The sequence below is a fragment of the Salmo trutta genome, chromosome 20 (assembly GCF_901001165.1).
Source record: "Salmo trutta chromosome 20, fSalTru1.1, whole genome shotgun sequence".
NCBI classification, from domain to species: Eukaryota; Metazoa; Chordata; class Actinopteri; order Salmoniformes; family Salmonidae; genus Salmo; species Salmo trutta.
Window position 1 is genome coordinate 2,430,647 of NC_042976.1, and position 25,168 is coordinate 2,455,814.

General features: G+C 43.0%; 1 protein-coding gene across 3 annotated transcripts in view; it reads left to right on the forward strand.

The window, feature by feature from the left end:
* The window catches only part of als2a (alsin Rho guanine nucleotide exchange factor ALS2 a), a 102,679-nt gene that overhangs the window by 38,248 nt on the left and 39,263 nt on the right, over positions 1 to 25,168 (forward strand). For 2 of the 3 annotated variants that reach the window (XM_029702012.1, XM_029702014.1), the window contains 9 exons: positions 7,034 to 7,196; positions 7,351 to 7,482; positions 10,640 to 10,768; positions 13,672 to 13,695; positions 20,231 to 20,307; positions 21,225 to 21,291; positions 21,433 to 21,605; positions 24,497 to 24,562; positions 24,690 to 24,788. In XM_029702012.1, the coding sequence (XP_029557872.1) occupies positions 7,034 to 7,196; positions 7,351 to 7,482; positions 10,640 to 10,768; positions 13,672 to 13,695; positions 20,231 to 20,307; positions 21,225 to 21,291; positions 21,433 to 21,605; positions 24,497 to 24,562; positions 24,690 to 24,788 (930 nt within the window). The remainder of the gene's footprint in view (positions 1 to 7,033; positions 7,197 to 7,350; positions 7,483 to 10,639; positions 10,769 to 13,671; positions 13,696 to 20,230; positions 20,308 to 21,224; positions 21,292 to 21,432; positions 21,606 to 24,496; positions 24,563 to 24,689; positions 24,789 to 25,168) is intronic. The other variant, XM_029702013.1, reaches the window with a different exon arrangement.

Sequence of the window (25,168 nt, forward strand, 5' to 3'; positions counted from 1 at the left end):
TCACTCGGTCCCAATCTTCTGACACCTTTCTGTTACCGTCACTCTGTCCCAACCTTCTGACACCTTTCTGTTACCGTCACTCTGTCCCAACCTTCTGACACCTTCCTGTTACCGTCACTCGGTCCCAATCTTCTGGGAGATATGTCACGTGTTTGCCTGGCGGTTAGGAACGGGGGAGAGATTAGTGGCATCGGAAGAGTATCCAACTGAGATGTGATGACATTATTACAGAGAACTTCCCTTCTGGTGAGGTGGCTTCATGTATACAGGAATCTGTAAGCTAGTCTTTCTGGTGAGGTTGCTTCCTGTATACAGGAATCTGTAGCTGGTCTTTCTGGTGAGGTGGCTTCCTGTATACAGGAATCTGTAGCTGGTCTTTCTGGTGAGGTGGCTTCCTGTATACAGGAATCTGTAGCTAGTCTTTCTGGTGAGGTGGCTTCCTGTATACAGGAATCTGTAGCTAGTCTTTCTGGTGAGGTGGCTTCCTGTATACAGGAATCTGTAGCTAGTCTTTCTGGTGAGGTGGCTTCCTGTATACAGGGATCTGTAGCTAGTCTTTCTGGTGAGGTGGCTTCCTATATACAGGAATCTGTAGCTAGTCTTTCTGGTGAGCTGGCTTCCTGTATACAGGGATCTGTAGCTAGTCTTTCTGGTGAGCTGGCCTCATGTATACAGGAATCTGTAGCTAGTCTTTCTGGTGAGGTGGCTTCCTGTATACAATTAATCTGTAGCTGGTCTTTCTGGTGAGGTGGCCTCCTGTATACAGGGATCTGTAGCTAGTCTTTCTGGTGAGGTGGCTTCCTGTATACAGGAATCTGTAGCTGGTCTTTCTGGTGAGGTGGCTTCCTGTATACAGGAATCTGTAGCTAGTCTTTCTGGTGAGGTGGCTTCCTGTATACAGGAATCTGTAGCTAGTCTTTCTGGTGAGCTGGCTTCCTGTATACAGGAATCTGTAGCTGGTCTTTCTGGTGAGGTGGCTTCCTGTATACAGGAATCTGTAGCTAGTCCTTCTGGTGAGGTGGCTTCCTGTATACAGGAATCTGTAAGCTAGTCTTTCTGGTGAGGTGGCTTCCTGTATACAGGAATCTGTAGCTAGTCTTTCTGGTGGTGAGGTGGCTTCCTGTATACAGGAATCTGTAGCTGGTCTTTCTGGTGAGGTGGCTTCCTGTATACAGGAATCTGTAGCTGGTCTTTCTGGTGAGGTGGCTTCCTGTATACAGGAATCTGTAGCTGGTCTTTCTGGTGAGGTGGCTTCCTGTATACAGGAATCTGTAAGCTAGTCTTTCTGGTGAGGTGGCTTCCTGTATACAGGGATCTGTAGCTAGTCTTTTTGGTGAGGTGGCTTCCTATATACAGGAATCTGTAGCTAGTCTTTCTGGTGAGGTGGCTTCCTGTATACAGGAATCTGTAGCTAGTCTTTCTGGTGAGGTGGCTTCCTGTATACAATTAATCTGTAGCTGGTCTTTCTGGTGAGGTGGCTTCCTGTATACAGGAATCTGTAGCTGGTCTTTCTGGTGAGGTGGCTTCCTGTATACAGGAATCTGTAGCTGGTCTTTCTGGTGAGCTGGCTTCCTGTATACAGGAATCTGTAGCTGGTCTTTCTGGTGAGGTGGCTTCCTGTATACAGGAATCTGTAGCTGGTCTTTCTGGTGAGGTGGCTTCCTGTATACAGGAATCTGTAGCTAGTCTTTCTGGTGAGGTGGCTTCCTGTATACAGGAATCTGTAGCTAGTCTTTCTGGTGAGCTGGCTTCCTGTATACAGGAATCTGTAGCTAGTCTTTCTGGTGAGGTGGCTTCCTGTATACAGGAATCTGTAGCTAGTCTTTCTGGTGAGGTGGCTTCCTGTATACAGGAATCTGTAGCTGGTCTTTCTGGTGAGGTGGCCTCCTTTATACAGGAATCTGTAGCTGGTCTTTCTGGTGAGGTGGCTTCCTGTATACAGGAATCTATAGGTAGTCTTTCTGGTGAGGTGGCTTCCTGTATACAGGAATCTGTAGCTGGTCTTTCTGGTGAGGTGGCTTCCTGTATACAGGAATCTGTAGCTGGTCTTTCTGGTGAGGTGGCTTCCTGTATACAGGAATCTGTAGCTAGTCTTTCTGGTGATGTGGCTTCCTGTATACAGGAATCTGTAGCTAGTATTTCTGGTGAGGTGTTTTCCTGTATACAGGAATCTGTAGCTAGTCTTTCTGGTGAGGTGGCTTCCTGTATACAGGAATCTGTAGCTGGTCTTTCTGGTGAGGTGGCTTCCTGTATACAGGAATCTGTAGCTAGTATTTCTGGTGAGGTGGCTTCCTGTATACAGGAATCTGTAGCTAGTATTTCTGGTGAGGTGGCTTCCTGTATACAGGAATCTGTAGCTAGTATTTCTGGTGAGGTGGCTTCCTATATACAGGAATCTGTAGCTAGTCTTTCAAGTGTTATACATTCTTCGACGAACCACCTCACTAAAAGTTGCCAATAGTGTCTGAAATCACAACACCATCTCTGCTACTCCCACCATGATCTGGGTATGTATGACGTTCAACTCTATATTATGTACAGTAAGCTTTCCGTCCTTTCCTTCGAACCATCCCCTGTATCACTGTTCACAGAGGAGTGGTATCGTTCCCCAGAGACTCTTACCCACTTCCTTAATTTATTAGCCACAAAATCTCTGCCTCCGTCATATTCCGCTTCCGGTTTCCCAATTCGCTGTAGCGTTGACGCCTTGGTGTTTAGGACTCACTGCTGTCGGGTCCTGCCAGACTCTGCAGCTAACAACCTTATGTAAACATTGTCTCAAACACAGGCCTTTGTATGTACCTCGCCTCCGGCCACAAAAACAAGTTCAAACAGGTGCCATTAATACAGGTAACGAGTGGAGGACAGAGGAGCCTCTTAAAGAAGAAGTTACAGGTCTGTGAGAGACAGAAATCTTGCTTGTTTGTAGGTGACCAAATACTTATTTTCCATCTTAATTTGCAAATAAATTCATTAAAAATCCTACAATGTGATTTTCTGGAATTTTTTTTCTCATTTTGTCTGTCATAGTTGAAGTGTACCTATGATGAAAATTACAGGCCTCTCTCATCTTTTTAAGTGGGAGAACTTGCACAATTGGTGGCTGACTAAATACTTTTTTGCCCCACTGTAAATCATTCCATCTAACCTATAACACTCTAATTCACATGCTCAAATCAATTAATCCGTTTCTAACAATCCCTCATCTGGAGCAATGATCGGTTCACATGTTACATCCCACCTTTAGAAAACATATTGAACAGGGAAGAGAGAGATTACATGTTTAATACCTTCACAGTTATATAACTGGAATGATGAGATAGATGTTCTTCTTCTCTGTTTTTGTTTTATTATTTCACCGCCGTACTGTGTTGGATCTTGTCCAGCCATCTTGTGTCAAGAGGACCACAATGGAAATAAGTCCCCAGACTTTATTGTGTGTTATCCTCATATGCATGTATGGCTTTTTCAAGTTTTATGTGTGCTTGTTTTTTTTAATGGTCGAATGAATAAAACGAAACTTTAAAAAAACGAAACGCACCACCCTTCATATGAGAATGAGGACCGTCCATCCGTTCTGTTTTATGCCAATGGGATGCTTGTCTCCGTGCCAGTTTCCCGTGGTCCCGTGTGGCTCAGTTGGTAGAGCATGGTGTTTGCAACGCCAGGGTTGTGGGTTTGATTCCCACGGGGGGACCAGTAAAAAAAAAAAAAAATGTATGAAATGTATCCATTCACTACTGTAAGTCGCTCTGGATAAGAGCGTCTGCTAAATGACAAAAATGTAAATGTAAGTTTCCTTCATCCTCGGGTGTCAAAGCAAGACGCAGGCTACAGTTAATTGTACTGTATCCTCCAGAAAGCCGTATCTATTGATGTGTTTTAACGTTATAATTCTGATGACACGGTAAAAATAAATAAAAAAACCCTCCTATCAATGTCCCTGTCATGGTTAGCCCAAGCTACCATCTACTGGGTTCTCTTCCCTTCTCGGAGGACACGAAAAGATAATGTTTCCTGAGAGGGTGGGAGGAAACCCTCCCTAGACTCAATAGATTTGAGCAGTGCCCCTTAGGGACGGCGCTCTGTCTCCTCTCCTTTCCAAATCATAATTAAAACAATGGATCATTTAACCACCACACTACAAAAAAATGTAAGATGTCATTTTAGGTTTGGTAACCCCCAAAAAAACTGTCGTTTCACAGAATTGCTTCTTCAAAACTCTACAAACAACATGAACTCCACTCTAATCTCTCGTTTACCCCTCTTCCGTTTCGTCAATTCTATAAAGCTATTCGAGAATAAGACGGAATAAAGTGTCTCACGAGATTGAAAAACACCTAGGGTTTTCCTGAGTGTACGAGGAGTGTTTTTTGGTCGTGCCAAAGAACGCATTGTCGCTACTTGATCTTGTGTAATGAGCTTCGTGCCTTTTGAAATCGAAACCCCCTTCCCCAAAAAATATGTTACCTCTTGTTTTGCTTGGTGTGCTTTCTCATATGATGCTTTGTGACCCTGCTCTGCGATATAATTTACTAATGTAGTGAGGTCTCGCATATGAGTTTCTTTGTATTTTGACGGCAATAACAAATCATCTACATACTGTACCAACACAGAAAGTTTTTTTTCACTCGGTTTGTCAGAACCTAACGGACAACTAGTCAAAACTCAAATCAAGTTTATTCACCCGCTGGGTCAAACAGCGGAAAAAGACAGACATATTTCCACCAGCACAAGTATTTATAGTCTCCTATTAGGCGGAGTCCCCCTCCTTGAACATTTAGACAGCCAATACATCTTTGTTGCTAGTCAGGAAGTTTAAGTGATGTGTGTAATAAAACTTTTCCTTCTCATCTACCTGACCTGACCTTGGCCCACATTCCTCACTAATCCACAGCTATCCAACTTTATCAGTGACCGCAACCAAGTGATTGCCTTTTCTCTGACTTTGTAACTTTTCCAGACCTCTACTTCTTATCCACCCCACCATATACATTCCTCATATATATAACCATTAACTTCTAGTGTAGCAAGTATTTAAGGTAGAATTTAACAAAGATAACATTAAGGTTAAGACAAGTTATGATTCGATGCGGAAGCTTTTTTGAAAATAAACAGATTAATTGGACCAGCACGGTTGCTAACTACCAGTGCTGTTGCTAACTAGCATAGCTGTCCCATTGTTGCAAATAGTTCTGGGATATTAGAATCGTCTTGTCTTAAACTTTGTCATCTTCAACCTAGCTTTGCTCCCTTGACCGTCACAGCCCATACAGCATGGACATTCCGAGCAGGGGTGAAAGTACAGTCTGGTACGGCTTCCCGGCAACATGAATAGTGGAGGGACGCAGTACCGGGAAAATATTTGCCTATCGTCAATTTTCACTTTAAGCCTCCAAGACTGCTGCGCAGAAGAAATATCAGGCCGGGCAGAGAAACACGAGATTGAGCTTCACTCAACTTTGCTTCCTACAAGAGCACAAAACTTTGAGAAGCGAGTCAGGCAAAGAGCTTTTTTTTTTTGTCTTAAGCCCTGCGTGTTCGTTTCTCGTGGAATGTAGGTCCTACATTAAACACCACATTTTGGCTGCTACTGTAGACTGAATGATAGAACAGCTATTTCCATGTTAAAGTGTTATGGAATGCATTTTCTCCATTGTTTTTGATGGTAGTGTAAGGGCTGTCGTGAGAGAGAGTAGACCAAGGTGCAGCGGAGTTAGTGTTCATCATGATTTTAATTTAATAACGTGAACACTATACAAAACAAAACGAGAAAACTGACAGCCAAACAGTCCTGTCAGGTGCAAACACTAACAGAAACAATTACCCACAAAACCCAAAGGAAAAACAGGCTCCTTATGTGTGACTCCCAATCAGCAACAACGAGCTTCAGCTGTGCCTGATTGGGAGCCACACACGGCCCAAAACAAAGAAATTCAAAAACATAGAAAAAGGAACATAGAACGCCCACCCAATGTAACACCCTGGCCTAACCAAAATAAAGAACAAAAACCCCTCTCTATGGCCAGGGTGTTACAGGTAGGCCAATCTGGTAGGCCTACATTATGGTCAAATAACCAGAGTATCCTACTTAGCCACTGTTAAACTGTAACTCAAAGTGGGTACAGCCTCAGTGTTCACAGTGAATATCAAAGTATTTAAAACAGAGATGGTAACCTGAACTCTCTACCACATAAACTCAGCAAAAAAAAGAAACGTCCAACTGCCCGAGTTACACCAGTAAAGCACAATCCCTCCATCAGTGCTCAGACTGTCCGCAATAGGCTGAGAGAGGCTGACTGAGGGCTTGTAGGCCTGTTGTAAGGCAGGTCCTCACCAGACATCACCGGCAACAACGTCGCCTATGGGCACAAACCCACCGTCGCTGGACCAGACAGGACTGGCAAAAAGTGCTCTTCACTTACGAGTTGCGGTTTTGTCTCACCAGGGGTGATGGTCGGATTTGCGTTTATCGTCGAAGGAATGAGGGTTACACCGAGGCCTGTACTCTGGAGCGGGATCGATTTGGATCGAGCTTGTCATTGCAGGCAATCTCAACGCTGTGCGTTACAGGGGCAACATCCTCCTCCCTCATGTGGTACCCTTCCTGCAGGCTCATCCTGACATGACCCTCCAGCATGACAATGCCACCAACCGTACTGCTCGTTCTGTGCGTGATTTCCTGCAAGACAGGAATGTGTGTTCTGCCATGGCCAGCGAAGAGCCTGGATCTCAATCCCATTGAGCACGTCTGGGACCTGTTGGATCGGAGGGTGAGGGCTAGGGCCATGACCCCCTCCCCCCCTTTGTTCAGGGACACATTATTCCATTTCTGTTAGTCACATGTCTGTGGAACTTGTTCAGTTTATGTCTCAGTTGTTGAATCTTGTTATGTTCATACAAATATTTACACATGTTAAGTTTTCTGAAAATAAAAAGCAGTTGACAGTGAGAGGACGTTTATTTTTGAACTGAGTTTATATTAGGCTACATAGCACCTTCCTGATACAACTTCCCATTATGTCCTCTCCAGGGAGTGTTTTGGTAAGAAGTTGGAGGTTTTGCGTCAGCTGTCAGAGTCCAGTGAAGACAAGGTTCCTCCGTTTGACCTGTTGGTGGCGCTGTTCTACTCTCCTATACAACACGTCCGCGAGTACGGCAGGCTGCTGCTCAAACTGGCCACCTGTTTCGATGTGGTACGTACATTCCATCTATCAATACTTCTAACAGGTTGTAAAGTCTTTGTGGAATGTTGTCACTATATCTTCGCTTCTCTTCTCTTTTCTTAATCAATCAATCGATCAATCAATCAATCAATCACATTTCAAGCCTTTCTCCTGGTAATCTCAGAGTACAGTGGAATACCTGAGGCTGCAGGAGGGCTGCTCCAGGTATGAGGCACTGTCTCTCAGCCTGAGGAGGAAGAGGAAGGAGGCAGAGACAACTAACCAGTTCTGGAGGACATATTCTGGGAAGACGACGGTGAGTAGAGTGGTCGTGTTACAGATATTACAGAACCGTAGATATGTTTTGTTGTTGGTTCGTTAACTATCAACACATATTGAGCCATGTCCAGTACTGTAATAGAAGAGCACTGGCCATGTTACTGAACTTTGATTTCCGACGTTTCCAATGAGACTTGTGCTGTATGATAATGCAAGACTATAGAACCGCAGACATGTTATTGATGAACTATTACAAAATATTGAACGATTAAAATATATATATATATTATTTAACCTTTATTTAACTAGGCAAGTCAGTTAAGAGCAAATTCTTATTTACAATGACGGTCTACCGGGGAACAGTGGGTTAACTGCCTTGTTCAGGGGCAGAACGACAGATTTTTACCTTGTCAGCTCTGGGATTCGATCCAGCAACCATTTGGTTACCGGCCAAACGGTCCAACCACTAGGCTACCTGCCGCCCCAACGATCTCTTGCACTAGTTATCCTGTCTATAGATCCCACTAGTTATCCTGTCTATAGATATCACTAGTTATCCTGTCTATAGATACCACTAGTTATCCTGTCTATAGATCCCACTAGTTATCCTGTCTATAGATACCACTAGTTATCCTGTCTATAGATCCCACTAGTTATCCTGTCTATAGATATCACTAGTTATCCTGTCTATAGATATCACTAGTTATCCTGTCTATAGATATCACTAGTTATCCTGTCTATAGATCCCACTAGTTATCCTGTCTATAGATATCACTAGTTATCCTGTCTATAGATATCATTAGTTATCCTGTCTATAGATATCACTAGTTATCCTGTCTATAGATATCACTAGTTATCCTGTCTATAGATATCACTAGTTATCCTGTCTATAGATATCACTAGTTATCCTGTCTATAGATCCCACTAGTTATCCTGTCTATAGATATCACTAGTTATCCTGTCTATAGATATCACTAGTTATCCTGTCTATAGATCCCACTAGTTATCCTGTCTATAGATCCCACTAGTTATCCTGTCTATAGATCCCACTAGTTATCCTGTCTATAGATATCACTAGTTATCCTGTCTATAGATATCACTAGTTATCCTGTCTATAGATATCACTAGTTATCCTGTCTATATATATCACTAGTTATCCTGTCTATAGATCCCACTAGTTATCCTGTCTATAGATATCACTAGTTATCCTGTCTATAGATATCACTAGTTATCCTGTCTATAGATCCCACTAGTTATCCTGTCTATAGATATCACTAGTTATCCTGTCTATAGATATCACTAGTTATCCTGTCTATAGATCCCACTAGTTATCCTGTCTATAGATATCACTAGTTATCCTGTCTATAGATATCACTAGTTATCCTGTCTATAGATATCACTAGTTATCCTGTCTATAGATCCCACTAGTTATCCTGACTATAGATCCCACTAGTTATCCTGTCTATAGATATCACTAGTTATCCTGTCTATAGATATCACTAGTTATCCTGACTATAGATATCACTAGTTATCCTGTCTATAGATATCACTAGTTATCCTGTCTATAGATATCACTAGTTATCCTGTCTATAGATATCACTAGTTATCCTGTCTATAGATATCACTAGTTATCCTGTCTATAGATATCACTAGTTATCCTGTCTATAGATCCCACTAGTTATCCTGTCTGTAGATATCACTAGTTATCCTGTCTATAGATATCACTAGTTATCCTGTCTATAGATCCCACTAGTTATCCTGTCTATAGATCCCACTAGTTATCCTGTCTATAGATATCACTAGTTATCCTGTCTATAGATATCACTAGTTATCCTGTCTATAGATATCACTAGTTATCCTGTCTATAGATATCACTAGTTATCCTGTCTATAGATATCACTAGTTATCCTGTCTATAGATCCCACTAGTTATCCTGTCTATAGATATCACTAGTTATCCTGTCTATAGATCCCACTAGTTATCCTGTCTATAGATATCACTAGTTATCCTGTCTATAGATATCACTAGTTATCCTGTCTATAGATATCACTAGTTATCCTGTCTATAGATATCACTAGTTATCCTGTCTATAGATACCACTAGTTATCCTGTCTATAGATATCACTAGTTATCCTGTCTATAGATCCCACTAGTTATCCTGTCTATAGATATCATTAGTTATCCTGTCTATAGATCCCACTAGTTATCCTGTCTATAGATATCACTAGTTATCCTGTCTATAGATCCCACTAGTTATCCTGTCTATAGATATCACTAGTTATCCTGTCTATAGATATCACTAGTTATCCTGTCTATAGATCCCACTAGTTATCCTGTCTATAGATATCACTAGTTATCCTGTCTATAGATATCACTAGTTATCCTGTCTATAGATCCCACTAATTATCCTGTCTATAGATCCCACTAGTTATCCTGTCTATAGATATCACTAGTTATCCTGTCTATAGATCCCACTAGTTATCCTGTCTATAGATATCACTAGTTATCCTGTCTATAGATCCCACTAGTTATCCTGTCTGTAGATATCACTAGTTATCCTGTCTATAGATATTACTAGTTATCCTGTCTATAGATATCACTAGTTATCCTGTCTATAGATATCACTAGTTATCCTGTCTATAGATATCACTAGTTATCCTGTCTATAGATCCCACTAGTTATCCTGTCTATAGATATCACTAGTTATCCTGTCTATAGATCCCACTAGTTATCCTGTCTATAGATATCACTAGTTATCCTGTCTATAGATATCACTAGTTATCCTGTCTATAGATCACACTAGTTATCCTGTCTATAGATATCACTAGTTATCCTGTCTATAGATCCAACTAGTTATCCTGTCTATAGATATCACTAGTTATCCTGTCTATAGATATCACTAGTTATCCTGTCTATAGATATCACTAGTTATCCTGTCTGTAGGTCTAATGCTTCTTACTGTTAGCCTGTTAGTCTCAGATGTGTTTCTACTGTGTTTGGTGAACTCTGCTAGTCTGCAGGATGTCTGTCGGAAGCCCCAGGCTGCTGTGTAGAGAATATTTTACTCTCTAAATACAGTACTACTGTGTTCTCCGCTCTGCTCCCAGGATGTTCTTCGTAAGCCCCAGGCTGCTGTGTAGAGAATATTTTACTCTTTAAATACAGTACTACTGTGTTCTCCTCTCTGCTCCCAGGATGTCCTTCGTAAGCCCCAGCGCAGGCTGGTGTATGAGAGTAGCAACAAGAGCCTGACCCTCCAGAACGCCGGGAGGTTCTCTGTTAACTGGTTTATCCTGTTCAACGACGCTCTGATTCATGCACAGGTAAGAGTCCATGGGAACCAGAATCTCTAAACAGTAGTCACACATCAACATCAATAAGGCTAGTGAAGGGCTGAGTAGCACACATTTATCTCAACTCTGAAGCTGGCATTTAAGGTCTTAGCAGACTAATCTGTTAGGATTATCACGTCACGCTGTGCAATGTTACCAGATTTAAATATTGATATCAACCTGGCCAGATTGTACGATTTGCTTCAGTTTCGTCGTCACATTCTACGATTGGCATTCTACGATTGGCTTGCGAGGCCACATGGACTGCAGCGGTTTGATCTGAGTCGACGTAGGCCACATCGACTGCAGCGGTTTGATCTGAGTCGACGTAGGCCACATGGACTGCAGCGGTTTGATCTGAGTCGACGTAGGCCACATGGACTGCAGCGGTTTGATCTGAGTCGACGTAGGTTACATGGACTGCAGCGGTTTGATCTGAGTCGACGTAGGCCACATGGACTGCAGCGGTTTGATCTGAGTCGACGTAGGCCACATGGACTGCAGCAGGTTTGATCTGAGTCGACGTAGGCCACATGGACTGCAGCGGTTTGATCTGAGTCGACGTAGGCCACATGGACTGCAGAGGTTTGATCTGAGTCGACGTAGGCCACATGGACTGCAGCGGTTTGATCTGAGTCGACGTAGGTTACATCGACTGCAGCGGTTTGATCTGAGTCGACGTAGGTTACATCGACTGCAGCGGTTTGATCTGAGTCGACGTAGGCCACAACGACTGCAGCGGTTTTATCTGAGTCGACGTAGGATACAACGACTGCAGCGGTTTGATCTGAGTCGACGTAGGCCACATGGACTGCAGCGGTTTGATCTGAGTCGACGTAGGTTACATCGACTGCAGCGGTTTAATCTGAGTCGACGTAGGTTACATCGACTGCAGCGGTTTGATCTGAGTCGACGTAGGCCACATGGACTGCAGCAGGTTTGATCTGAGTCGACGTAGGCCACATGGACTGCAGCGGTTTGATCTGAGTCGACGTAGGCCACATGGACTGCAGCGGTTTGATCTGAGTCGACGTAGGCCACATGGACTGCAGCGGTTTGATCTGAGTCGACGTAGGCCACATCGACTGCAGCGGTTTGATCTGAGTCGACGTAGGCCACATGGACTGCAGCAGGTTTGATCTGAGTCGACGTAGGCCACATGGACTGCAGCAGGTTTGATCTGAGTCGACGTAGGCCATGGACTGCAGCGGTTTGATCTGAGTCGACGTAGGCCACATGGACTGCAGCAGGTTTGATCTGAGTTGACGTAGGCCACATCAACTGCAGCGGTTTGATCTGAGTCGACGTAGGCCACATCGACTGCAGCGGTTTGATCTGAGTCGACGGCCACATGGACTGCAGCGGTTTGATCTGAGTCGATGTAGGCCACATCGACTGCAGCGGTTTGATCTGAGTCAACGTAGGCCACATCGACTGCAGCGGTTTGATCTGAGTCGATGTAGGCCACATGGACTGCAGCGGTTTGATCTGAGCGTGTCTAAAGCACCAGGTGCACTAGCCTTTCTCTATGCTTAGGCAGGAGGGATGTGAGTTCGGAAAAAACTGACAGCACGCAGTTTAGAAATAGTTTTCACGTAGAAAATGTATATGTCTGAACTCCCCAAAAATAACATGGTCGCTATGGTAGAACGTTTATTTTGATTGACCGATTTTGTGCATTTATCAAAGTCCAATCATTTTAGCCTGATTTCAGATGTGTCATGTAATCAAGATTATAAGGGAAATCATATTTTTTGTTGTTGTTGCAAAGCATGTAAACATTTTAATCAAACTAGTATATTAATCTGACTATTCACAATAGTCGTATTATTGTGTGGATAATCAGGAACGGCCGTGTTCCTATTGGTTTGTCACCGGGATCGGCTCATAACACCAGCCACATTTTACGATAAAGGCTAAAACATTTTGACACTGCTAGAACTTTGCTGGAGCCTACGAACGCACGTTGAGGTACTGAGTCAGCAGACCTGTACCCGGTCTCACTGAACGAGGAGCCAAGATGTAGTGGTACTGAACCAGCAGACCTGGACCCGGTCTCACTGTACGAGGAGCCAAGACGTAGTGGTACTGAACCAGCAGACCTGGACCCTGTCTCACTGAACGAGGAGCCAAGACGTAGTGGTACTGAACCAGCAGACCTGGACCCTGTCTCACTGAACGAGGAGCCAAGACGTAGTGGTACTGAACCAGCAGACCTGGACCCGGTCTCACTGAACGAGGAGCCAAGACGTAGTGGTACTGAACCAGCAGACCTGGACCCTGTCTCACTGAACGAGGAGCCAAGACGTAGTGGTACTGAACCAGCAGACCTGGACCCTGTCTCACTGAACGAGGAGCCAAGACGTAGTGGTACTGAACCAGCAGACCTGGACCCTGTCTCACTGAACTGGGAATTATTGTCTGGGACGGTAAAATCGTGGCATAAGATGGCAAAAATCATACAGTACGCAAAGGCCTTTACTAAACAGCTATTGAAACCACAATGAAAGAGTTGGTAAGGGACTATTGAAACCAGGGAAAGAGTTGGTAAGGGACTATTGAAACCAGGGAAAGAGTTGGTAAAGGACCATTGAAAGAATTGGTAAGGAACTATTGAAACCAGGGAAAGAGTTGGTAAGGGACTATTGAAACCAGGGAATGAGTTGGTAAGGGACTATTGAAACCAATGAAAGAGTTGGTAAGGGACTATTGAAACCAGGGAAAGAGTTGGTAAGGGACTATTGAAACCAGGGAATGAGTTGGTAAGGGACTATTGAAACCAATGAAAGAGTTGGTAAGGGACTATTGAAACCAATGAAAGAGTTGGTAAGGGACTATTGATAGAGTTGGTAAGATTTGATTCTATAAGGCTGATATTGTCTTTATTCCATCAGGGTACCATCCCCTCTAAGAGCTTTGTAAGTATACACTGTCTGCTGTTGTCTTGGGATTTAACCTGTCCTGTCCTGGTACTGTATCTCCTGGGTTCTTATGGCTTGGCTTTAGAAAGCTTGTCATACATTTTCCAAGCTACTGAACTGAGACTCCCAGGCCAGGGGCTGTCCTTGGCTGCCTGTATGTCTGTTTTGGGTGTGGGTGTGATTGTGGAGCAATGGCCTTGGTTAGGAGATTTGTACCAGCTCAGGCTTTGTCCTCCAGTTGTATTTACACAGCACAGAGCCTTATCAGCAGTGACTTACAGTGTTAATGTGACCCTGCTGTAACATTGTACCATTGTCCTTTGAGAAGGTCCTTTTCAATGAACACTGTTGTCCTTTATTCTGGTTTATTGTGTTGACAGTTGATGAACTGCTTATGTTGGAGCTGTGGTGACTGCTATTTTCATTTCACATTTATTTAACCAGGTACAGTGAGGGGAAAAAAGTATTTGATCCCCTGCTGATTTTGTACGTTTGCCCACTGACAAAGAAATGATCAGTCTATAATTTTAATGGTAGGTTTATTTGAACAGTGAGAGACAGAATAACAACAAAAAAATCCAGAAAAACGCATGTCAAAAATGTTATAAATTGATTTGCATCTTAATGAGGGAAATAAGTATTTGACCCCCTCTCAATCAGAAAGATTTCTGGCTCCCAGGTGTCTTTTATACAGGTAACGAGCTGAGATTAGGAGCACACTCTTAAAACCTGTTGAGGCCAGGGGGCAGTATTGAGAAGTTTGGAAAAAAATATGTGCGCATTTTTAACTGCCTCCTACACCAACTCAGAAGCTAGAATATGCATATCATTGTTCAGGTTTGGATAGAAAACACTCTGAATTTTCTAAAACAGTTTGAATGGTGTCTGTAAGTATAACAAAACTCATATTGCAGGCAAAAACCTGTGAAAAATAGATTTAAAAAAAATGAGAATTTTGTGACTGTACTATTTAGTGTCATTGTTTAATAGATACCATAGTGAGAAAGGATTCAGTTCGCAACTCCTACTGCTTCCACTAGATGTCAACGATCTTTAGAAAGTTGTTGGAAGCATCTGTCATGAATACAGACCGAATTAGAATGCTTACAAGTTGACACGTCATCACTTCATTTTTTGCGCCTGCGCATAAATCTGAGAAGAGTGTCTTTGTCATAATCGTTTATTCTAGACACTTGATAGGTTGTGTGAAAATATTACTGATGTTTACTGATGTTTCACGTTAAAAATGGACCAAAAGATTAATGCTAAACAACGTTTGACATGTTTGAACAAACATAAATAGATTATTTACTAGGTTTTTTTTAGCTTTTCGGCGTGACTTTACACTGCCCACCTCATTTTGTGGGAGCCTACTGAACGCTAACTATTTGGACATAAATTATGAACTTTGTCAAAAGAAACCACATTTGTTCTGGACCTGGGATCCCTGGCAGCGACTTCTGATGGAGATAATCAAAGGTAAGGGGATATTTAGAATGTTATTATCGATATTAGATGATGCTAATGCTAACGGTATAGCTTAGCTTAGCTTAGCTTATAGCTTAGCTTATGTTGTTAGCATAGTACCCAGTTTATAGCAAAATGTGATTTCCCAGTAAAGTTATTTTGAGATCTGGCCATTCGGTAGCAATTACGAGATGATAATATATTATTCTTTGAATGACAATATTATAATTTACCAATGTTTTCGAATAGTAATTCCGTGATTTGTAATGCTGGATTCACTGGGAGCATTCGAGCCGAAAAAAATTCTGAATTTCACCGCGACTGTAAATGCTGTTTTTGGATATAAATATGAACTTGATGGAACTAAAAATGCATGTATTGTCTAACATAATGTCCTATGAGTGTCATCTGATGCAGATTGTCAAAGGTAAGTGCATAATTCTAGCTAGTTTTCTGTCTGTTGATGCCCTTCTTTGAATTGGCTAAACATTACACGCAGCTATTGTCAATGTACTCTCCTCACATAACCTAACTTTATGCATTCTCCGTAAAGCCTCTGAAAATCGGACAGCGTGGTTAGATTTAGGAGATATATCTTTCAAATGGAGGAAAATAGTTGATTATTTGATTATTTGAAATGATTACTCTTGCAGTTTTGAATTCCCCGCCATGGTCACATGACAATGAATCCCAATACCGGGATAAGATCCTGCCCCCTGGCCTCAACAGGTTAAAGGGAGTGCTCCTAATCTCAGTTTGTTACCTGTAAAAAAGACACCTTTCCACAGAAGCAATCAATCAATCAGATTCCAAACTCTCCTCCATGGCCAAGACCAAAGAGCTCTCCAAGGGTGTCAGAGAGAAAAGATTGTAGACCTACACAAGGCTGGAATGGGCTACAAGACCATCGCCAAGCAGCTTGGTGAGAAGGTGACAACAGTTGGTGCGATTATTCACAAATGGAAGAAACACAAAAGAACTGTCAATCTCCCTCGGCCTGGGGCTCCATGCAAGATCTCACCTCATGGAGTTGCAATGATCATGAGAACGGTGAGGAATCAGCCCAGAACTACACAGGAGGATCTTGTCAATGATCTCAAGGCAGCTGGGACCATAGTCACCAAGAAAACAATTGGTAACACACTACGCCGTGAAGGACTGAAATCCTGCAGCGCCCGCAAGGTCCCCTGCTCAAGAAAGCACATATACATGCCCATCTGAAGTTTGCCAATGAACATCTGAATGATTCAGAGGACAACTGGGTGAAAGTGTTGTGGTCAGATGAGACCAAAATGGAGCTCTTTGGCATCAACTCAACTCGGCGTGTTTGGAGAAGGAGGAATGCTGCCTATGACCCCAAGAACACCATCCCCACCGTCAAACATGGAGGTGGAAACATTATGCTTTGGGGGTGTTTTTCTGCTAAGGGGACAGGACAACTTCACCGCATCAAAGGGACGATGGACGGGCCATGTACCGTCAAATCTTGGGAGAGAACCTCCTTCCCTCAGCCGGGGCATTGAAAATGGGTCGTGGATGGGTATTCCAGCATGACAATGACCCAAAACACACGGCCAAGGCAACAAAGAAGAAGCACATTAAGGTCCTGGAGTGGCCTAGCCAGTCTCCAGACCATAATCCCATAGAAAATCTGTGGAGGGAGCTGAAGGTTCGAGTTGCCAAACGTCAGCCTCGAAACCATAATGACTTGGAGAAGATCTGCAAAGAGGAGTGGGACAAAATCTCGCCTGAGATGTGTGCAAACCTGGTGGCCAACTACAAGAAACGTCTGACCTCTGCGATTGCCAACAAGGGTTTTGCCACCAAGTACTAAGTCATGTTTTGCAGAGGGGTCAAATACTTATTTCCCTCATTAAAAAGCAAATCAATTTATAACATTTTTGACATGCGTTTTTCTGGATTCTTTCGGCAGATAATTTTAGAAAGAAAGGGTCTAGATTGTCTAGCCTGGCTGATTTGTAGGGGTCCAGATTTTGCAGCTCTTTCAGAAAATCAGCTGACTGGATTTGGGAGAAGGAGAAATGGGGAAGGCTTGGCTATAGGCTACTGCTCTCTCTCTGTTGGAGCTGTGGTGACTGCTATAGGCTACTGCTCTCTCTCTCTGTTGGAGCTGTGGTGACTGCTATAGGCTACTGCTCTCTCTCTCTGTTGGAGCTGTGGTGACTGCTATAGGCTACTGCTCTCTCTCTGTTGGAGCTGTGGTGACTGCTATAGGCTACTGCTCTCTCTCTCTGTTGGAGCTGTGGTGACTGCTACAGGCTACTGCTCTCTCTCTGTTGGAGCTGTGGTGACTGCTATAGGCTACTGCTCTCTCTCTCTGTTGGAGCTGTGGTGACTGCTATAGGCTACTGCTCTCTCTCTCTGTTGGAGCTGTGGTGACTGCTATAGGCTACTGCTCTCTCTCTCTGTTGGAGCTGTGGTGACTGCTATAGGCTACTGCTCTCTCTCTCTGTTGGAGCTGTGGTGACTGCTATAGGCTACTGCTCTCTCTGTTGGAGCTGTGGTGACTGCTATAGGCTACTGCTCTCTCTCTCTGTTGGAGCTGTGGTGACTGCTATAGGCTACTGCTCTCTCTCTGTTGGAGCTGTGGTGACTGCTATAGGCTACTGCTCTCTCTCTCTGTTGGAGCTGTGGTGACTGCTATAGACTACTGCTCTCTCTCTCTGTTGGAGCTGTGGTGACTGCTATAGGCTACTGCTCTCTCTCTCTGTTGGAGCTGTGGTGACTGCTATAGGCTACTGCTCTCTCTCTGTTGGAGCTGTGGTGACTGCTATAGACTACTGCTCTTTCTCTCTGTTGGAGCTGTGGTGACTGCTATAGACTACTGCTCTCTCTCTCTGTTGGAGCTGTGGTGACTGCTATAGACTACTGCTCTCTCTCTCTGTTGGAGCTGTGGTGACTGCTATAGACTACTGCTCTCTCTCTCTGTTGGAGCTGTGGTGACTGCTATAGACTACTGCTCTCTCTCTGTTGGAGCTGTGGTGACTGCTATAGGCTACTGCTCTCTCTCTCTGTTGGAGCTGTGGTGACTGCTATAGGCTACTGCTCTCTCTCTGTTGGAGCTGTGGTGACTGCTATAGGCTACTGCTCTCTCTCTGTTGGAGCTGTGGTGACTGCTATAGGCTACTGCTCTCTCTCTCTATTGGAGCTGTGGTGACTGCTATAGGCTACTGCTCTCTCTCTGTTGGAGCTGTGGTGACTGCTATAGGCTACTGCTCTCTCTCTCTGTTGGAGCTGTGGTGACTGCTATAGGCTACTGCTCTCTCTCTGTTGGAGCTGTGGTGACTGCTATAGGCTACTGCTCTCTCTCTGTTGGAGCTGTGGTGACTGCTATAGGCTACTGCTCTCTCTCTGTTGGAGCTGTGGTGAATGCTATAGGCTACTGCTCTCTGCAGTGGTGTTTTTTCATTTTCTCTCATTTTACTTTTTGACGTTGTCACTCGAGTTCCCAGAATGTCCTTCTCCTCTTTGTCTCTTGATCACTGCATCCTCATAAGCTCTAGACAGTAGACACACACACACACACACACGCACCAAAACACACACAAACACGGCTTCTGCAGAAGGGGAAGAGACTCCTCCAGAAAGCTATTGATTCAGCAGATACTGAAAAATGACTCTACATGTAAAGTAACAAAAACAGAAGAAATACAGAAATGAAACAATCTATAAGTTCTCACAATATAAACAGTGACATTTATTTTAGAGTTGCATAACGTGGTTAAAAATAATATCTACAATGTACACTGAGTGGACAAAACATTAGGACCACCTGCTCTTTCCATGACAGACTGACCAGGTGAATCCAGGTGAAAGCTATGATCCCTTATTGATGTCATCAATCAGTGTAGATGAAGGGGAGGTTTGTGTCAAGAACTGCATCGCTGCTGGGTTTTTCACGCTCAACAGTCTCCCCGTGCGAATCAAGAATGGTCCACCACCCAAAAGGACACACAGCCAACTGGACACAACTGTGGGGAAGCATTGGAGTCAACATGGACCAGCATCCCTGTGGAACGCTTTCGAACAACTTGTAGAGTCTATGTCCCCGACGAATTGAGGCTGTTCTGAACACCTTCCTTATATTAGGAAGGTGTTCCTAATGTTTTGTACACTCAGTGTAGTTTTGTGTTACCAGAGGCAAGTCATACTGTGACACGTGGAATTCTGCATGTTCTGCTTGAATTATGTTTGTTCTGCTTGAATTCTGTTTGTTCTGCTTGAATTCTGTTTGTTCTGCTTGAATTCTGTTTGTTCTGCTTGAATTCTGTTTGTTCTGCTTGAATTCTGTTTGTTCTGCTTGAATTCTGCTTGAATTCTGCATGTTCTGCTTGAATTCTGTTTGTTCTGCTTGAATTCTGTTTGTTCTGCTTGAATTATGTTTGCTCTGCTTGAATTCTGTTTGTTCTGTTTGAATTCTGTTTGTTCTGCTTGAATTCTGTTTGTACTGCTTGAATTCTGTTTGTTCTGCTTGAATTCTGCTTGAATTCTGTTTGTTCTGCTTGAATTTTGTTTGTTCTGCTTGAATTCTGTTTGTTCTGCTTGAATTCTGTTTGTTCTGCTTGAATTCTGTTTGTTCTGCTTGAATTCTGCTTGTTCTGCTTGAATTCTGTTTGTTCTGCTTGAATTCTGTTTGTTCTGTTTGAATTCTGTTTGTTCTGCTTGAATTCTGTTTGTACTGCTTGAATTCTGTTTGTTCTGCTTGAATTCTGCTTGAATTCTGTTTGTTCTGCTTGAGTTCTGTTTGAATTCTGCTTGAATTATGTTTGTTCTGCTTGAATTCTGTTTGTTCTGCTTGAATTCTGTTTGTTCTGCTTGTTTGTTTGAAACAAGTGAAACATAGAAATCCACTGCACTGTGACTGCACTGACATCACTGTTCTCATCTCATCATGTCTCTACTTCCTGTCCACTCTCTGGGTGGAACCAATCACTGACATCACTGTTGTGTCTCTCCTCCAGTTTTCATCTCATCATGTCTCTACTTCCTGTCCACTCTCTGGGTGGAACCAATCACTGACATCACTGTTGTGTCTCCCTTCCAGTTCTCATCTCATCATGTCTACTTCCTGGCCACTCTCTGGGTGGAACCAATCACTGACATCACTGCCAGCAGCAACCTGTAAGTTTAGTCTACCTGCTATCCTTCTGTCAACCAATAACTCAATAGCCTGTTCTAGTAAGGGAGAATATGCTGCTGAGGTCTGGTAACATCAGACCAATCAATAACTAATATAAACTCAGCTAAAAAACTAAACATCCTTTCACTGTCAACTGTGTTTATTTTCAGCAAACTTACATGTGTAAATATTTGTATGAACATAACAAGATTCAACAACTGAGACATAAACTGAACAAGTTCCACAGACATGTGACTAACAGAAATGGAATAATGTGTCCCTGAACAAAGGGGGGGTCAAAATCAAAAGTAACAGTCAGTATCTGGTGTGGCCACCAGCTGCATTAAGTACTGCAGTGCATCTCCTCCTCATGGACTGCACCAGATTTGCCAGTTCTTGCTGTGAGGTGTTACCCCACTCTTCCACCAAGGCATCTGCAAGTTCCCGGACATTTCTGGGGGGAATGGCCCTAGCCCTCACCCTCCGATCCAACAGGTCCCAGACGTGCTCAATGGGATTGAGATCCGGGCTCTTCGCTGGCCATGGCAGAACACTGACATTCCTGTCTTGCAGGAAATCACACACAGAACAAGCAGTATGGCTGGTGGCATTGTCATGCTGGAGGGTCATGTCAGGATGAGCCTGCATGAAGGGTACCACATGAGGGAGGAGGATGTCTTCTCTGTAACGCACAGCGTTGAGATTGCCTGCAATGACAACAAGCTCAGTCCGATGATGCTGTGACACCGCCCCAGACCATGACGGACCCTCCACCTCCAAATCGATCCCGCTCCAGAGTACAGGCCTCGGTGTAACGCTCATTCCTTAGACGATAAACGTGAATCCGACCATCACCCCTGGAAAGCTTATTTTAAATCTCCTACTGGTCTATTTAATGTTGTCATTCTTCTGCCCCCAGATATGGAATTAAGGTGACAACTCCAGAGGAGAGCTTTACTCTGCTAGCATCCTCAGCTCAGGAGAAGGTACAGCTCTCAGACCCAATGTCTGGTTAACACACCTCATAATCCCAATTTTCCCATTATATCCACATCAGAATAACCACAGCTGTCTTTGACTCTTAAGGTTGATTTGTTATATACCACTGTGTCCCTCTGTCCCTCCAGGCTAAGTGGCTAAGGGCTATTAACCAGGCTGTGGAGGCGGTGTTGACTGGAGAAGGGAACGGTCCTGGGGTCCCCGCTGTCTCTCGTACCGCCTTCTACGTCTTTTACAAAGACCTCCGTCTGAAGGATGCCTCCTACTCAGGCCGCTGGCTGTCTGGCAAGCCCCACGGCAAGTGAGTCTAAGGGAGGGACGGGTTTACATTGAACTTTACAGAAAACGTTACAGAGAACGTTACAGAAAACGTTACAGAGAACGTTACAGAGAACTTTACAGAAAACAGGGAACTGAAGAAGGTGTTCTAAGACCAATCGTTTGTATTAGCTAGATTATTTACACTTTCTAGTAGATTTGGATAGAAAACACTCTAACGTTTCTAAAACTGTTTGAATGGTGTCTGTGAGTATAACAGAACTCATATGGCAGGCAAAAAACCTGAGAAGATTTCATGCAGGAAGTGGAAATCTGATTTGTGGAATCATCTTCAACACTTTGCCTATGAAACACACCGTGAGTTAGGATTCATTTAGCACTTCCTAAGGCTTCCACTTGATGTTAACAGTCTTTACAAAGTGGTTTGAGTCTTCTCCGGTAAAAACTGACCGAACGAGAGGCCTGGAAAGTTGGTCATAGGGGGAGGGCCATTGACGCGGGCGCCCGTGGGGACCCTTTCGTTCCGAAACGTTTAGTAAGACAATGCAATCGTCCGCCTTGAATATTATTGAAGCTCTGATTGAAAAAGGCCCTAAAGATTTATGTTATACAACGTTTGACATGTTTGAACTAACGTAAATATATATTTTTTGCACATTCGTGACGACAAGTCCCGCGCGCTTCAGTACATTATGAGTAGCTTTCGGAACGCGCTAACAAGAAGGAGCTATTGGGACATAAATTATTAACTTTTTCGAACAAAACTACATTTGTTGTGGACCTGGGATGCCTGGAAGTGCCTTCTGATGAAGATAATCAAAGGTAAGGGAATATTTACAATAGTATATTTGATTTTAGATGGTTCCAAGATGGCGCTAACCTGTATCGCCTAGCCTATTTTTCTGAGCATAGCACCTCGTTTATTGCAAAGTGTCATTTCCCAGTAAAGTTATTTTTAAATCTGGCAATGTGGTTGCATTCACGAGATGTTAATCTATAATTCTTTGAATGACAATATAAAATTTTAACAATGTTTTCGAATAGTAATTTTATAAATTTTAGCCCTGATTCACCGGAAGCATTTGAGGGAAAAGATTTTCTGAACGTCATGCACCGATGTAAAATGCTGTTTTTATATATAAATATGAACTTTATCGAACAAAAAATGCATGTATTGTGTAACATGATGTCCTAGGAGTGTCATCTGATGAAGGTTGTCAAAGGTTAGTGCTGCATTTAGCTGTGTTTTGGGTATTTGTGATGCATGCTAGTTGCTTTGAAAATGGCAGTGTGATTATTTTTGGCAGGGCACTCTCCTAACATAATCTAATGTTTTGCTTTTGCTGTAAAGCCTTTTTGAAATCGGACAACGTGGTTCGATTCAGGAGAGATGTATCTATAAAATGGTGTAAAATAGTCATATGTTTGAGAAATTGAAGTTATAGCATTTATGAGGTATTTGTATTTCGCGCGACGCGATTCCACTGGCTGTTGACTAGGGTGGGACGCAAGTGTCCCAGGTTCCCAGACAGGTTAACCTCTCTGGGGTAGCTGGGACGTGACCGTCCCACCTGCGGGACACACTATTCAACAACCAGTGAAATAGCAGGGCGCGAAATACAAAAAAAATCTCATAATTTCATTTTCTCAAACAATCAACTATTTTACACCATTTTAAAGATAAACTTCTCATTAATCTAACCACATTGTCCGATTTCAAAAAGGCTTTACGGCGAAAACATAAAATTAGATTGTTAGGACATAAACTTCACAAGAAGAACCACACAGCCATTTTCCAAGCAAGGAGATGCATCACAAAAACCAGAAATACAGCTAAAATATTCACTAACCTTTGATGATCTTCATCAGATGGCACTCATAGGACTTCATGTTACACAATACATGTATGTTTTGTTCGATAAAGTTCATATTTATATCCCAAAAAAAACATTTTACATTGGCGTGTAATGTTCAGAAATGTTTGCCTCCAAAAACTTCCATTTTTCAATATTGTGAGTACAGAGCTCAACCATCAAAGCAAGCTATTCAGATACCAGCCAAGTTCTGGAGTCAACTAAACTCAGAATTAGTATTATAAATATTCACTTACCTTTGCTGATCTTCGTCAGAATGCACTCCCAGGACTCCTACTTCCACAAGAAAATGTTAGTTTTGTTCGAAATACTCCATATTTATGTCCAAATACCTCCTTTTGTTCGCGCGTTCAGATCACTATCCAAAGGCAAAATGCGCGAGCGTAAATCCAGACACGAAAAGTCAAAATGTTCCATTATCGTTCGTAGAAACATGTCAAACGTTGTTTAAAATCAATCCTTAGGGTTTTTTTATTGTAAAAATGCGATAATATTCCAACCGGACAATAGCGTATTCATTCCAGAAGAAAAAGAAGGAACGGCGCTCTCGCGCATAAACAAGTCCTTTGTCCTCAGGCAGTCCACTCATTGACTGAGCTCCTATTCTCTGCCCAGTAACAGGAGAAGGATGAAACAAGTTTCTAAAGGCTGTTGACAGCCAATGGAAGCCTTAGGAAGTGCAACGTGACCCCACAGACACTGTAGTTTCGATAGGGATTCAGATTTCCCACTTCCTGGTTGGATTTTTCTCAGGTTTTTGCTTGCCATATGAGTTCTGTTATACTCACAGACACCATTCAAACAGTTTAAGAAACTTCAGAGTGTTTTCTATCCAAATCGACTAATAATATGCAAATATTTGACTCTGGGCCCGAGTAGCAGGCAGTTTACTCTGGGCACGTTTTTCATCCGGACGTGAAAATACTGCCCCCTACCCCAAAGAAGTTTTAACATACAGTTCTGCATTATTGTATAATAAGGCCAAAGTACACAGTTTTTTTTCCTGTGTTGACAGATTGTCTTCTTCCTTTTCGAACAGAGGGACCATGAAATGGCCAGATGGCAGAAAGTTCACGGGGACGTTTAAACAAGGACTGGAGGACGGGTCAGTGTTAGCCTGGTTAATGCAGAGTTCAGAGTTCAGAGTGCTTAAACCAGGAAGTGTGAGAGGCATGGTCAACATGCAGATGTTCTTCTGTTGTAACCACTGTGTTCGTCTCTTGTGCCTGTAGCTATGGAGACTGTATAATGCCAAACAAGCTCCTCAATAAAAGTGATCTTTACCGGGGCCACTGGAGAGATGGGAAGATGCATGGCTTTGGGACGTACAAGTGAGTTACTGTGTTCACCTGTATATACTACAGTAAGGGGGTTACTGTGTTCACCTGTATATACTACAGTAAGTTACTGTGTTCACCTGTATATACTACAGTAAGGGAGTTACTGTGTTCACCTGTATATACTACAGTAAGGGAGTTACTGTGTTCACCTGTATATACTACAGTAAGGGAGTTACTGTGTTCACCTGTATATACTACAGTAAGTTACTGTGTTCACCTGTATATACTACAGTAAGGGAGTTACTGTGTTCACCTGTATATACTACAGTAAGGAGGTTACTGTGTTGACCTGTATATACTACAGTAAGTTACTGTGTTCAACACTATGATATTACCATGGTAACGGTGTACTGTGCAACACTATGATATTA